This window comes from Pteronotus mesoamericanus, unplaced genomic scaffold (genome assembly GCF_021234165.1).
Source record: "Pteronotus mesoamericanus isolate MK-2021 breed Mesoamerican mustached bat unplaced genomic scaffold, CSHL_Meso_final contig_94, whole genome shotgun sequence".
NCBI lineage: Eukaryota > Metazoa > Chordata > Mammalia > Chiroptera > Mormoopidae > Pteronotus > Pteronotus mesoamericanus.
The window spans coordinates 5,601,062-5,617,664 of record NW_026555285.1 but is presented as its reverse complement, the minus strand read 5'-3'; the positions used below and the strand labels follow the sequence as shown (position 1 = coordinate 5,617,664).

At 36.5% G+C, this 16,603-nt stretch overlaps 1 protein-coding gene across 1 annotated transcript in view; it reads right to left on the bottom strand.

The window, feature by feature from the left end:
- Nucleotides 1-9,992: 9,992 nt before the first annotated feature.
- Nucleotides 9,993-16,603, bottom strand: part of NUFIP1 (nuclear FMR1 interacting protein 1) — a 51,157-nt gene continuing 44,546 nt past the window's right edge. The window contains exons 9-10 of the mRNA XM_054586362.1: nucleotides 11,761-11,993; nucleotides 9,993-10,245 (exon numbers count right to left, since the gene is read on the bottom strand). Coding sequence (XP_054442337.1) covers nucleotides 10,135-10,245; nucleotides 11,761-11,993 — 344 coding nt within the window. The 3' untranslated portion in view covers nucleotides 9,993-10,134. The remainder of the gene's footprint in view (nucleotides 10,246-11,760; nucleotides 11,994-16,603) is intronic.

Below are 16,603 nucleotides of genomic sequence, written 5' to 3'. Positions count from 1 at the left end.
GTACAAAGGTCTGAGCCACATAAACTGAAAACCTTGTCAAGGAATTCTGTTTGTTGTTTCTTTGTTGACTGTGCCAGTCTGGGTCTGTGGAGTCTTAAGGATGGTCTATGTCAGTAGTACCTGTGGTCCCTGGACCAGCAGCAGCATCTCCTGGGAAGGAATTGTAAGTAGATTCTCGGGTCCCACACAAGACCTGTGAGTGAGAAATCTGGGAGGTGGGGCCCAATGGTCTGTGTTTTAACAAGCAAAGGGTTTCTACTTGCTCACACAATGGTCTGACATCAGTGGTTCCCAAACTGTCTGACCACCCTAACCACTGGTGGAACTTATTAAAATATTCCTGTGCCACACCACTGTATCTACAAAAATCAGAATCTTATCGTAGCAACCTCTATTCAGATGAATAGACTGGTTTGGGAGGCACTGGTCTACATCAAAGTGATACAGTGTCTACAGCATCTGACGCAGTAAGCAATTAATTATCAAATGTCATTTTTCTCTTACCAGGTATTCAAGAAAGTACCACAGGCTCTACAAGCCAGAATCAGTACATAATTTGATTGCTATCTTCTAGCTTCTCAGGTCTTCAATTTTAAGACATTGCCTTTCCTACTTTTTTTTTATAGATGTATCTATATAAATAAATCTATATAGATGTCTCATATCATCATATCCACCAAAAAACTAGGAGATCTAAAATAAGTGTTTATCAAATTCAAACTTTATTTTAGTTGCATTCTAAATACCTGTTCTTGAAAATGTCCCTGAGTTTCAAAATATCAAAAGGCAAAGTCTTGTAATACAAATATGCATCTAATTCAGAATTTTTTTTACGGCTTTTGCAAGGAAATAAATTTCATAGCATAGTGAGTCAGCATTATTTTAAATAGACATACAAATAAATATGGGAGAAATTAAGACAATATTATGTCTAAAACAAAAAACAGGAAATACTTCCAGAGCTGAAAGAATAGATTATTATCCTAGGTTCATCTTCAAACAACAGCAGTTTCAAAAATTTTTCCATCTTTTTCCATATCCTGGGACTTATGCAGCCCATCTTCAAATAACATTTATTAGTCTGATGTAACAATAAACCCATACATGTTAACATAAATAACATTTTTAAACTTTTATTTTCTAAAACAAAAAAGTAGTGAGTTCAGTGGCATCGCCTTAAAGTTTTGTAAATGATTGGGAGTTTAAAATAATTTACTGATGACATAGGTTACATAGTCTATAGCAGGGATAACCAAAGATAGCTTGTAAGAGCACAGCCGAAGTCCTGAGAAAAACCCAAGTTATCTCTAAAAACTCATTATGTATATCCTCAACCTACCATCTCGGAAAATTCTAGAAAACACAATAGCCAAGCACACTTCCCATTAGCTGTCATAGTAATGACAGCATCACACATCCTATAGCCTCTGGAACACTCCACTGTACATCCGAAAAGAAAGAAAAGTGAAAAAGACAAATGTGTTGGAATTACGAAAATAGTTTTAATTTCACAGGGTCTTAGACACCCCAGAGGTCCCTGGACCACACTTTGAGAACCACTGCTTTAATGTGACATTGATATGGCAGGTGGTAATCCACTTTCCTTATTTCAAGTCTCAATACATTTTTACAAAAAAAAATGTTTAATAAGAATGTAATTTGATATAGCCTTTTAAAGGCCATTTGACCTTTAAAGATGACTCTTTCCTACAGAAATACTCATAGGTGCACACATACACAGAACACAAAGAGTGTGTGTATTATTATAAATTCAACAGTGTTCACTATAGTGTCATTAACATTAGAGAAAAATTGGAAACAAATTTCTGCATAGGGAAATGATTTAAAAAGTGAAAGCAAAATGCACAATGGAGTTCCAGCCAAGATGGAGGCATAGGTAAAACGTTTCCCTTCCTCACACAACCAAAAGAAGAGTAACAACCAATTTAAAAACAAAAAACAACCAGAACTGCCAGAAAATCAAACTGCATGGAAGTCCTACAAACAAGTAATTAAAGAAACATCCATCCAGACTGGTAAGAGACGTGGAGTCAGGCAGCCAGGGCAGAGAGGATGAGCAGCAAGGCAGTGGACCCACTGACGAGGCAGAGGCTGGCTGACTGGGCAGTCCTACATTCGCATGCAGATAAGCTGGGAGAACGACTGGGAAGCGAGACAGACCACAAAACCCAGGGTTTCGACGCGAGAAACTAAAGCCTCAAAACCTCTGTCTGTAAAACACCTGTTGGGGTTGTGGTGGTGGGAGAAACACCCAGCCTCACGGGAGAGTCCACTGGAGAGGCCCACAGGGTCCTAGAAGGTACACAAACCCACCCACCTGGGAATCATCACCTGAAAGGGCACAATCCACTTGTGGGATGCAATGAAAGTGACAAAAAGTGGGGTGAGAGCTGAGGGAGCGACATTGTTTCCTCTATGACCTTTCCCCCACAGACAGGACCTCAATCCAGTGAAGTGGGTTGCCCCACACTGGTGATTACCTAAGACTCTGCCCCTTAAAATGTAACAGGTGTGCAGAGGCAAAGACATATGGCCCAAATGAAAGAACAGATCAAAGCTCCAGAAAAAGAACTAAGCGAAGAGGAGATAGACAACCTATCGGACGCAGATTTCAAAACACCAGTAATCACGATGCTCACAGAATTGATTGAGTTCAGTCGCAAAATGAAGGAAAAAATGAAAGCTATACAAAGTGAAATAAAGGAAAATATACACGGAACCAACAGTGAAGGGAAGGAAACCAGGACTCAAATCAACGATTTGGAACAAAAGGAGGAAATAAACATCCAACTAGAACAGAATGAAGAAACAAGAATTCAAAAAAAATGAGGAGAGGCTTAGGAACCTCTGTTTACAACTTTAAACATCCCGACATCCAAATGATAGGGGTGCCAGAATGAGAAGAGCAAGAAATTCAAAACTTATTTGAAAAAATAGTTATGGAAAACTTCCCCAATCTGGCAAAGCAGTAGACTTTCAAGAAGTCCAGGAAGCTCAGAGTCCCAAAGAAATCGGATCCAAGAAGAAACACTCCAAGACACATCATAATTAAATTACCCAAGACTTATGATTAGGAGAAAATCTTAAAATCAGCAAGAGGAAAGGAACACCTAAAAAGGAGTTCCCATAAGACTACCTACTGATTTCTCAAAAGAAACCTTACAGGCAAGAAGGGGCTGGCAATAAGTATTCAAAGTCATGCAAGGCAAGGACCTACATCCAAGAATACTCTATCCAGCAAAGCTGTCATTTAGAATGGAAGGGCAGATAAAGTGCTTCCCAGATAAGGTAAAGCTAAAGGAGTTCATCATCACCAAGCCCTTAGTATATGAAATGTTACAGGAACTTATCTAAGAAAAATATCAAACTATGAACAGTAAAATGACAACTCACAGCTATCAACAACTGAACCTAAAAAACAAAAGCAAAAACTAAGCAAACAACTAGAACAGGAACAGAATCACAGAAATGGAGATAACATGAAGGGTTTTAAGTGGGGAGGGGAAGGGGCAGAACGGGGGGGAAATGTACAGAGAATAAGAAACATAAATGGTAGGCACAAAACAGACAGCGCAAGGTAAAGAATAGTACAGAAAATGGAGAAGCCAAAGACCTTATACATATAACCCAAGGACATGAACTAAGCTTGGGGGTGGGGGGAGCAGGGCGGAGGGGGATAAAGAGGAGAAAAAAAATGGGACAACTCTAATAGCATAATAAATAAAATATACTTAAAAAAGTGAAAGCATGTGTACATACATACATGCATACATACATATATACAGAAATATTCATGACATATTGTCAGGTGAAAAAATTTGCAAAGCAGTATCTGATTTTTCTAATTAAAAATAAAATTCATATGAGCATATTTAGATACTTTTAAATGTATGCATTTAAGAAATCTGTAAATACATGCCAAATTGTTAACAGTGATGTCTTTGGGGAGTATGGAGAGAAGGGAACAGAGCAAAACAAACCTCACTTCTTTATTGTACATACTACTGGATTATTTGAATTTTTAAAATAAGCATACACTCATTTGTCACTAAAAATAAACTAAAAACAAGGTAGCTAAGAGACATAGTGATAAATCCAATGTGGTATCCTAGACTGAATCATCAAAAATGACATTCATAAAAAAACTGGTGAAATCCAAATAAAGCCTATAGTTTAGATTTACAAATTAAATAAAACATAGAGAAAAATCAGAAAAACATATAGACACAAAACTGCAAATACTTGGACCCGGAAATGGTGACATTACTCGCTAGTAACCAGAAATGAAGACTGCCGGAAACTGGAATGTGTAAACCTTCACACAACATTCGAAAGGTCCTGAAGTGATGACATAGTTTTTACTGGGTGTGTACACTTATTTAAGCCTCCTGGGTACAAAGGATCCACAGAAGATATCTGTCGCTCTCATTATGAGAAGACTCAGAAGGTGTTCGAAACAGTCACAATTGGTGTGTCACAGTATATGCTACACAGCAGGGTACAAACTATGGCAACAGCTATAATGAACAGAATTTCAATTTGGGATCTTCTGTGTACATCCTGAATATCTGTCTTCTTTATTACTCCATTCATTCACATTTACTTTCTCCCAGTTTTGAGGAATAACCTTTGTTCCCAATGCCACTCTCAAGGAGCTTCCAGTTGTGCCATGAGAATGTTGAGACCGTTCTGGAGCAACTCTGCCCTCTGAAGCTCCTGCTTCCACCACGGTTGAAATGGCTCATCCTCTCCAAGTGACCATTCAGTCCATTTTAGGCTACAGTTATTGGACAAAGGACATGAATAAAGCAACTTTCAAATGCTAACTCAGAGTGCGGGGTTGTGGAGGTTAAAAACCATCCTAAGAGAAACTGCCAGGCCCTGCTCCATCAACAGGGCTCTCCCCCGTCTCCTGGGAACATTCTGAACACCTAGCAGCACTGGTGAGCTCTACAGCACTTACTCCCACCATTTTCATATTTAAATAAAAATACATTGTTCACTTCATGTCTATTTTTAAAAATATTTATTTTTAGAAAGAGAGGAAGGGAGGGAGAAAAGAGAAACATTGATGTGCGAGAGAAACACCAATTGGCCACCTCTAGCAGACCCCCAACCCTGGGGATCTGGCCTGCAACCCAGGCATGTGCCCTGAGCAGGAATTGAACTAGTAACATTTGTTTGAGGGATGACGACCAATCAGCTGAGCCACACCAGGAAGGGCTTAAATATTTTTAATGGAAAAAATTGTAACTATAGTAAATATAATAAATGGGTTGAGTTTTTAAATATGTCCAAAATATAGTTTTCCAATATGGCACTTTTGATATATAAAACAAGGCACAGGTGGAATACACAGAATGATCTTATTATGTTATCTTAAACCATTATAGAAACTTTATTTGTCTGATTAGATGGTTGATGGCCTTAGGGAGTTATGAATTCTTAAAGATGTTTTTTAGAGTCCTTATCTTTTAGAGATATGTATTGGAATATATAGGGGAAAAAATGATGATAGGGTATTTGTTTCCAAATAACCTCAGGTGGGTGGGGAGGGGGAGGAGGAATAGGTGAGTAAGTGGCGATGACTCGATAAAAGTATTGAAGCTCTGTAACACCTGGAGTTATTACATTACACTAGGGAGGGTTATTACATTACTCTCTATACTTTTGCATATGTTTGAAATTTTCCAAAATAAAATGTTTTTTAAAAAGTCATAAAAAAGAAAAAATTAAACAATGGTGCTTATTTTAAAAACTAAGGAATATAATGAATGAAGAGATTCAGTTATGAGTCCAGACCACCTCTGTCCTTTGCTCCAAATTCCTTGAAATGATATATTTTAAAATAACTGAAGAATTACAATAGTGAAGAAATACAAGATTAACGGTGATATTAGGATACCAGTGGTTTTGACAAACTTCTTAAGTTCCTCAAAGTGGTTCTCAAAATGTGGTCCCTCAGACAAATCTCATTAACATCACCTAGAAAATCATTAGAAAGGCAAATTCACAAGCCACATCCCAACCCCCTTTGGAAGTAGGGTTGTGAAATCTAACAAAAAACAAGAGAGGAAAGCCTTTGCTCAAACCAGCCCCAGAGATAACAATCAAAAAGGTAAAAGCAATTGCAGGGATACTCTAAACTCAGAGTCAATAGCGATGGAAAGCTGGAGGCCTCCAGCTGAGATAGTCAGGTCCTAATCTTGCTCATTTCCAAAACCAAGCTACTGGTGGGAATGGGAGATAGTTCTGCCCAGGGGAAGAAACTCCATCTTCAGAATATAGTGCTTTGTATTTTGGCAAAGAGATTGGAATGAGGATGGGACAAGAGCCTACTAGCTCTTCTGCCCATCACCCATCTGTGTATTCTAAAAGGTCTGTGTGAATAAGCTGCCTTTTCTCAAAGTAAACATCTTTTAGAGAAAGGAAGATTCATACAAATGTGGGAAAAATCCACACCAACTACCAATACATTAATCAAGTGTATCTCTTTCACATGTAAGAGTGATGTTTTAAGAACGACAAATAGCAGTATAGATAATGAGTAAAATGAACAGAAGACTGACAGTCAATGGGGAAAATACAAGTAATTCAAGGACTAGAAAGGAATGTGAAAAATCTAATTGGTATCCTCAGAAATGTAAGGATACTACATTTATTAAAAAAATTAGAACAAGACAGCAATCTTGAATATTTAAAAACAAATTACTAAACATAATATCTAAATAATGATATAATGGACACACCTGAGAGGGATTGGTGATCTGGAAGATAACATTTGAAGAAATCTTTCAGAACAGAGAAAAGATGAAGACAAAAAATAAAAGTGAATTGACAGAGGATCAAGTCAGGAGGTCCTATATTCACTAGATGAGTGCCAGAAAAACAAAGCAGATAAAATGGTAAGAAAATAATTTTAAAAGTCATTTAAAAGCTGTCCTTAATCCAAGAATGATATGATTCTTCAGAGTCAAAAAACCATGGAGTCAGGTGAATAAATAACACATGCCCCACATACCTAAGCACATAGAGGTGAAATTTTAGGACTCTATGCACAAAGAAGTCCTAAAAGTTTTTCATGAGGGAAAGAAAGGTTTTTACCTATAAACAGAATCAGATTGGTGTCTGACTTTTAATCAGAAATACTGGATGCTGGCAAACAATCATGTTACAACATCAAAATGTGAGGGGAAATTATTTTGAACCTAACACCCTAAACTCAAAAAAAAAAAAAAAAATGTAACGGAGGAGTAAACATTTACTTATTTGAAGATATGCTGCAGTGAACCAAAAAACTAACCCTGGGATGAAAGAAAAAGAAGTGAGAAGGAAACTGTAACCATATGCATAATGTTAAAACACACAAATCAAGATAATAGAGATTACTCTGAAACAAATCCCACATGATTAGGGCAGAAGAAGAGGTCCAAGTGGGAAAGTAAAAGAATGTTAAGGCTGCTGACTTAATTGGGAGATTAAACACAGAGAAAAAGGATAATCACTACAGGAATAGCAATAAGTTTAGTTCCAAAGCACTAAAAGGAAAAAAAGGAAAAAAACACCAATCATGTCAATAAAATGCTAGCTAAAAAACAAGCACAATATATAGAAAATACAAAACAAGATGGCAGAAATAGTCCAAACAATTTAACAATTTCAATTAATATGAATGGATTAAATTCCCCACAGACTCTAAAACTGAACTCCCAAGAAGCTGTTTTGACTACATTAATTGGGGAAAGTAAAAGTCAATGCAGAGTGTATTGAGTACAAAAAAAGAACATTTCAGTTATAAAATGCACAAGTCACCAACAGTTACATACACTTTCATATTTCAGAAATCAATTTATTAAATGGACACCTAGATAAGAATGTAGAAAGTTTGTCAACCAAGATGGAGGCATAGGTAGATGCTCTTTGCCTCCTCACACAAACAATAAAGTTAAAAACAAAAATAACCAGAACTGACAGAAAATCGAACTGTATGGAAGTCTGACCACCAAGAAATTAAAGAAGAAACATTCATCCAGACCGGTAGGAGGTGGAGGCGACGGCGGCTAGAGGACAGGGAGGAGAGGCAGCGGCTGGCAGACCAGGTGGTCCCACATTTGCGTGCGGATAAACTGGAGGAACAGCTGGGGAGCCACACACACTGCGCAACCCAAGGTTCCAGCTCAGGAAAAGAAAGCCTCAAAACTCCTGGAGGTAAAACCTGTGGGGGTTGCGGGGACAGGAGAAACTCCCAGCCTCACAGGACAATCCATTGGAGAGACCCATGGGATCCTACAATGTACACCAAACCACTCACCCAGGAATCAGCACTAGAAGGGCCCTATTTGCTTGTGGGTAATAGGGGAAGTGACTGAAAGCCACCCAAGAGCCCAGCTAGCAGCACTGTTCCCTCTCACGGCCCCTCCCCCACACACAGCCCCACAACTTAGCAACCTGGGTTGCCCCGCCCTGGCGAATACCTAAGGCTTCACCCCTCCCAACCTAACAGGCATGCTGAGACAAAGAAATATGGCCCAAATGAAAGAACAGATCAAAGCTCCCAAAATAGAACTAAGCGATGAACACATGGCTAACCTATCAGATGCAGAGTTCAGAACATTGGTAATCTGGATGCTCACTGAATTGGCTGAGAAAGGTCACAAAATGGAAGAAAAAGCGGAGGCTATGCAAAGTGAAGTAAAGAAAAATACACAGGGAACCAACAGTAAGGGGAAGGAAACCAGGACTCACACCAACGACTGGGAGCAGAAGGAAGAGAGAAACATTCAACCCAAACAGAATGAAGAAACAAGAATGCAAAAAACTGAGGAGAGGCTTAGGAGCCTCTGGGACAACTGTAAACGTTCCACCATCAAGAAATCGAAAACTTATTTGTCCAGGAGCTCAGACAGTCCCAAGGGAGCACATACCAAGGCACATCATAATTACATTCCCCAAGATTAAAGATAAGGAGAGAATCCTAAAAGCAGCAAGAGAAAAGGAGACAGTTACCTACAAAGGAGTGCCCATAAGACTATCAGCTGATTTCTCAAAAGAAACCTTGCAGGCAAGAAGGGCAAGAAGTATTCAAAATCATGAAAAGCAAGGACCTCCATCGAAGATTACTCTATCCAGCAAAGCTATCATTTAGAATGGAAGGGCAGATAAAGTGCTTCCCAGATAAGGTCAAGTTAAAGGAGTTCATCATCACCAAGCCCTTATTAACAGGCAGTGTTAAAGGGACTTATCTAAGAAAAAGATAAAAAACTATGAACAGTAAAACAGAGGGAAAGAGGAGGGGGAGGAATGGGGGAAAAGTACATGGAATTAAGAATAGTATAGGATATGGAGAAGCCAAAGTACTTATATGTACAGCCCATGGACACAAACTAAGTGGCTTAGGGGTGGGGCAGTGCAGAAAAAAAGGGTATTCCTTTTATGTTTAAATTATCTATTTTAATATAAAACTTCTTTTCTAAAGGTCCAATTCTTAACTATACCCAAAACAAGCACTTTAACTGAATCTAAACACACACAGGGGCTGTGTCAATATTTATTTCAAATGTTCAATATTTGAGCTACTTAAGCAGTAGCAATAGGTGAATTTCAAAATATTCTTTGAAATAAACAGAGAAAATTTAAATTTCAAGACCTTCAAATTATTCATTTAACCTGGTTTATTTTTAAAATATTTCTAAGGAATGATTCTTCCTCTCCTGTATTAAATACAAAATAACTATATTTCTCTAACCTATAGCTTTGCTCAACTGAATTAAACATTTTAAAGCTTTTTTCCTTACTACTAAACCAGTATCTTCAATTCTTAACTGGTCCAAGATGAGATTTCCTTACATGACAGCAATACATACAAATGCATACAAACAAAAAGGAGAATCCTGCCAGCAAATACTATGTTCAATCCCAATAATACAGACACGGTCTTAAAAATCAGTTACATATTTATTTGCATAGATTCGAAAGACTTGAAAAATCCAACATAATATCATATGAAGCTTACAATTTAATTGCTAATCAAGTTTAAAAATAAGTTTTCCTCCACTAACGTGAGGATGGCACTATTTTACATGCTTCAGTTATGAGTGCTGAAACATTACACACCTACACATCTTCAGTTTTTGTAGAATTAAGTCCAAAAAAGTCTTTTCTGATGATGTACCGAACACACTGCAAAATCACATTTCTTTCATGTCGAATGTCTGGAGCTAAAAGCTAAAAACAATAAATACAAAGATTAGCTAGTAAATAAAATATATCCAAGAAATACAATCTAAAATATTATGTGTCCCTTCTCCATATTTTGAAAACACAGAATAAAGATATATATATATATATTTACTAATTATTTTGCTTAAAAATAATAGAAGAACATTTCCTTTTAATTTAACATTTGGAGTCCTCTCTAGGAGGTACCTAATAAGGGACAAGAAAAATAAGTTTAAAAGTCTGCAATTCTTAAATCTAAAAATCATTTCAAACAGGGCCCTACCAAACCCAAACAGTATAGAAATTATAGGTTGATATAGTAAAGATAGTAATAATGAAACTAGCAGTTCAAAATCCCAATATTCTGGACTTTTACAACTTCCCATTGTTGCCCTTACTGTGATAAAAAGAAAGCTAAAAATTCCTAGTACTTAGAATAAGTACAAACTATGGAGTCACATGTACAATACATTTTTTTAAAGATCTTATTTATCTATTTTTAGAGACAGAAGGGAGGGAGAAAAAGAGGGAGAGAAACATCAATGTGTGAGAAAAACATTGATTGGTTGCCTCTCACACCCTCCCAGCCAGGGACCTGGCCCACAACCCAGGCATGAGCCCTGACAAAGAATCAAACCAGCTACCTTACGGTTTGTGAGACGACGCCCAACCGAGCCACACCAGTCAGGGCATCGTTTGTCATTTGTCAAAAAGATAAAGTGACCTCAACTTAATGTAGTTTGGAAACATCACATAAGAACTTTCAGTGGAAAAATGATTTAATCTGCCCTTATAAGGTACATATTTTAAAAATGCAATTTACTTTATATAGCACTGAAGTCTACAAAACATGGAAGCACATTTCAGATCAATTTTAATCAGAAGCAACTTTCTCTACATGTAACTCTCAGAGAGTGTTCACAGAACACTTTAGCTACAGCACTAGAGCTTTACCTGACAAGGCAAAACAAGACTTTTCACAGAGCATTAGTAGTTTTACAACCCCACTAAAAAATCTGGAATGTTTCTATTTCTATCACTCTTAGGCATGAAAGCCTTGAATTTTTGAATAGCTTCATGTCTATTACTTAGAATCAAAAGATGCACTGCTTTCTCTTTATAATTTAAAAATAGATAATAAAATTTTTAGCACACCACACTGAGAATAAAGCCAATAATGCACAAAATAAACACACAAAAACCCTTTTCTTTCAGCCTGCCAATGTATTTTACTATGTTTTCAGTGAAAACTTTTTCATTATACCTCAATATACACTTTATAACCTATCAGTTAAACCTATATTGTTATTTTAAGTGGTTTATAAAATTGTAATTCCATATTTACTGAACATAAGCTACACGCCAAATGCAGCTTCAGAATTAGGATACACAGGTGACTTTTCAAGGATCTTTTTGTCTCTGGTAACCTTAAAAAACACACATATGCACACAAACTCAATGGCTCTATCTCCACAATGTGAAAAGAACATAAAGATCAGAATGTAAATAAAAATCATTTACCATTTCCAGGAGATATGGATGATGTGTTCTTGGTTCAAATAATGGATGACAGTTGTGATAATCTTTTTTCCTCTTCGGGTTTGTCTTTTTGAAACTTTTCTTTTGACTCTTATACTTGGCTTCTGAGAAATTTCCAATAGTCACTTTAACATCTTGACTTGGTCTCTCAAAAGTATCGCTATAAAGAATCTGGTCCTCCACGAGAACATCTGCTTCAGTTTTAATGGGAGCTTCTAAATGTGATAAAAAACAAATACAAAAGTTAAAAACAAAAGAACAGGTTACCCTTCTAAAAAATAACAACCCCCCCCAAAACAAAAAATACATAATAATTTCCCCCAGCCATACTACTTGGCTTCTTATTAATTAAAACTAGGCATTTACAATGTATTAAATTATTTTTTAAAACTGAGAGTTATAACTGCCAAGACTTGAGGAGATTACCACAAAGAGCTACAGAAAATGATGCCTATGAAGGATATAACACTTGATGGAAACTTGGATCCACACAAATGAAGAATGAAGAGTGTCAGAAACAATCAATATGTGTGAATATACAAAAGACATTTTTTTCTTGTTTAAATTTTTTAAAAGAGGTATAACTAATAAGTTGGTATTTGTATTGCCCTAAAAATACAGAATTAATCCAAAGGCAGGAAAAGGAAAATAAAACAAAAACAGATAAAACAAAAAGAAAAAAACTATATCAATAATTATAATATATGTAAATAGTTTAAAACACCCTACTTAAAAAGGCTGAGATCAGATTGAGGGAAAAAGAACAACTACATGATGTCTACAAAGCAACCACCACCACCACCACCTTCGAATGACAGGTACTCCTTGCTTTATACAATTTGAACTGAGATTAAATCTCAGTTACCAAGGAACAGTGCGAAGCAAGGACTGCCCATATAAAGTCACAAGCTAAAAGTAAAAGGATGGGAGAAGACGCTGAGCTACACCAATCATTAGAAAACTGGAATGACTATATCACTATCAACGGCTATAACAAAGGAGAGTTCAGAACAGGGACTATCACCAGGGATCAAGAGGGATCGTTCATAATGATTCAGAAATCAATTTCTCAAGTATAAAGAACAGTAATAACTAATAACAGGGTGTCCATATACATGCAGCATCTTAGCCTGTGTGGCTCAATTGGTTGGAGCATCTTCTTATAAACAGAAAAGTCATGCGGTTCGATTCCGAGTCAGGGCACACGCCTAGGTTGTGAATTAAGGCCCCAGTCGGAGGCTTACAGAAGAGAATAAATGGCTGTTCCTCTCATTTCTCTTTCTCACTCTCTCTGCCTGCCTCCCCCACTTTATCCCTTCCTCCCTCTGGAATTAATGGATATATCCTCAAATGAGAAATTAAGATATATATATATATATATGCGCAGCAAAATCTCACAAAACTGAAGAAGTCTATTATTAAGGTTGGAGGCTTTAACACTCTGCTCTCAGTAACTGAAGAACAGAAGAACAATTAGAAAATGAGCAGGGATATAGAAGACCTGAAGATCACTAACAACTCAAACTGACAAAGGATGTTTGAGTTGTCAAGTTCATGCAAACATTCACCTTGTATTGGGCTTAAAACAAGTCTCAGTAAATAGAAAAAACTGAAAGCATACAGAGGATGTTCTCTGAACATAACAGAGTTAAAGTAAAATCAATAACAGAAACCTACCTAAACCTTCAAATACTTGGAAACTAAACAACACACTTCTCAACAGCCTGCAAGTTAAAGAACAAATCACAAGAAAACATTTTGAAATAAAGATAAAACCATAATGCATCATATTTATGGGATGCAGCTAAAGCAATGCATGAAAGCAAATTTATAGCTTTGAATATTCGTATTAGAAAAGAAGAAAAATCTATACTCAGTGACCTAAGCTTCCATCATAATGAGGTAGACAGTGAGGAGGGAAGAAATAGAGTGAAAATCAATGTGTTAGAGATAGACAATAGAGAAAAATCAACAAAGCCAGAGTTGTTTCCTTAAAAAGATTAATTAAATTAATAAATACTTAAGCAAGACTGATCAAGATTTAAAAATTACCAATAATGAGGGATCAAAGAAGAAATATCACTATTTATCCTACAGATGTTACAAGAAAATGTTATGAGTAACTTTATGCCAATAAATTAGACAACTTAGATAAAAACAAAAAAATTTTTGAAAGACACCATTCACAAAAAAGGACTCAAGAAAAAAATAGAAAATCTGAATAGCCCTCCACCTATTAAGGAAACTTAATTCATAATTTAAAATCTTCCCCAAAAGAAAATGCCAAATACAGATAGATGGTTTCACTATTGAAATCTATAAACAAACAAACAAAAGTGGTAGCAATTCTACACAAACCCTTAAAAAAGAGGTGGAGGAAACAGATCCCAACTCACACCAAATCCAGACATAAACATTACAGAAAAGAAAAACACAGGCCAATAATCCTCATGAACATGACAGTAAAAATCCATAATTAAAACTAGCAAAACAAATCCAGCAATGTTTTAAAAAGGTAATACACCATAACCAAATAGATTTTAACCCAGAAATACAAGGTTGATTTGACACTTAAAAAGCAATCAATGGCCCTGGCTGGTATGGCTCAGTGGACTGAGTGTTTGCCTGTGAACCAAAGGGTTTCCAGTTTGATTCCCAGTCAGGGCACATGCCTAGGTTGCAGGCCAGGTCCCCAGTCAGGGGCATATGAGAGGCAACCACACTTGCTGTTTCTCTCCTACTCTTTCTCCTTCCCTTCCCCTCTCTCTAAAAATAAATAAAATCAATCTTAAAAGCAATCAATGTATATTACATATTCATAGAATAAAGAAGAAAAACCAGCCCTAACAGGTATGGCACAGTTGGTTAGGTGTCATCCCACAAAGCAAAAGGTTGCAGGTTTGATCCCTGGTCTGGGCAGAAGCCTGAGTTGCAGGTTCAGTCCCCCAGTCAGGGTGCATGTGAGAGGCAATCGATTGATGTTTCTCTCCCTTTCTTTCTCTCTCCCCTCCCCTCTCTCCAAAAATAAATAAAATCGTTTTATAAAAAAGAAGAAAAAGCATATAATCAGTTGAAAATTCAAAAGTTTTAAAGTTTTAAAATAGGAAAAAAATTTTAAAAATTAACGAAGTTTTAAGATAGACAATCCCTCCTCTCATTCCCTAAATGATTATTCTATATTGTTGATTATCATGAATTACAAGCTGATATGAAAGAAAAAGTTCTATACTAGAAGCTGGGAGACTGGGTTCAATTGTCTGGATAAGAGGGTGGGAGTCTAATCATATCCCTCAAAACCTTAAACACTAAAGCACTACAAAGGACATTACGTTTGAAAGGAAGTGTAGGATAAGTGTTAAAAGCAGACTGATGCAGGTCCCAAGCTATTATGTTCAAGTCCTAGTTCTAGCACTACTATGTGATATTTGGTCAAGTTACTTATCTCAGCCTAAATCTCCTCATGGCACCTACTTCATGAGATTATGGCAATAATTAAAAGAGTTAAGCACAGAAAAAAGGGCCTGACGCAGAGTAAGCACTATAAAAGAATTTGTCATGATGATAGTAGTTTTGATGTGCCTTCAAAGTGATGGGGAAAAGAGAAAAAAAAGAGAAATATAACCATAAAAGAATGGAGCTAAGAATTCACAAAGTGGTGTATAGGGTTCAAAATTATGGGAACAATATTTAAAGACAAAAAACAAACAAAAAAACCCCAAAACAAACACCAGGGCACTACTTACTATTATTTCCTTCCTTCAAGTATTGATTGATCTCCCGATCCAGGAATAGAGAAGTCAAAATGAGTCAGAGCTTATATTGTCAATTTGCTGCTAAGTAATGAGGAATTGGAACCATTTATGTTTTTCTCAAGATTCACATCTCCCAGCTTAGTATGTTTTAATGTAAATAAATTTAATATATAGCCATTGAGTTTTTGAAACCTAAATCACCCTTTTTGGTTTGCGGCCTTTTGAATGAGTTTTCAGTTTAGAGGTTCCCGTCACAGCCAAACCAATCTGAAGACACAACAGTTCTGGGGTGCTGTAAAGCTGCACTTGATTTCTACTACGGCAAAAACAAAAAACGAATGCACAAAACCCAGGAGATATCATACTATTCCATTTGAAAATACTACTCATTGATATTTTCTTTCTTAGGTGCAGGGTGGCGCTAAAGTAGGTTTACAGTTGTTCATACGGACAATAATACAATAATTAATAAGTAAAAACACAAGAACAAACTGTGTCCACATACTCACAACTGTAAACCTACTTTTGCCCCTATGTATCTTAATGATTCTGACAGCCCCAGAACTCAAGCACAGCCTCTTTTTTTACTTCTGTCTTTCTTGAGGGAGTCTTTCCTTATTTCCAGAAAATCACTACTCATGTTTAAGATCCACTACACACTTTTGTGTTAATCCCTAAACTGAGATAGATCTTAACTGTAAAAATACAATTGTTAACATCTGTGAAATTCAGACTGTTCCTCTCCATTTAGAATACACCTAAACAGCCTTCTAAATGCTATTTAATGATTCAGAGAAGGCCCACTTTATTTCCTTCATTTATTTATTCCAAAGTCCCTATGTGTCAATACCCTATTCTATAGCCCAGAATTAACACTCAAAGCTACAAATCTGCTAGTGACCTGTAGCCATATTTGTATCTGACAAAATAGATTTCAAGACAACAAAGGTAACAAGAGACAAAAATGGACATTTTATAGTAACAAAGAGACCCTACATCAAAAAGACATAACACTTCTTAATACATATGTACCCAATCAGGGAGCAATTAAGTCTATAAAGCAACTACTAACA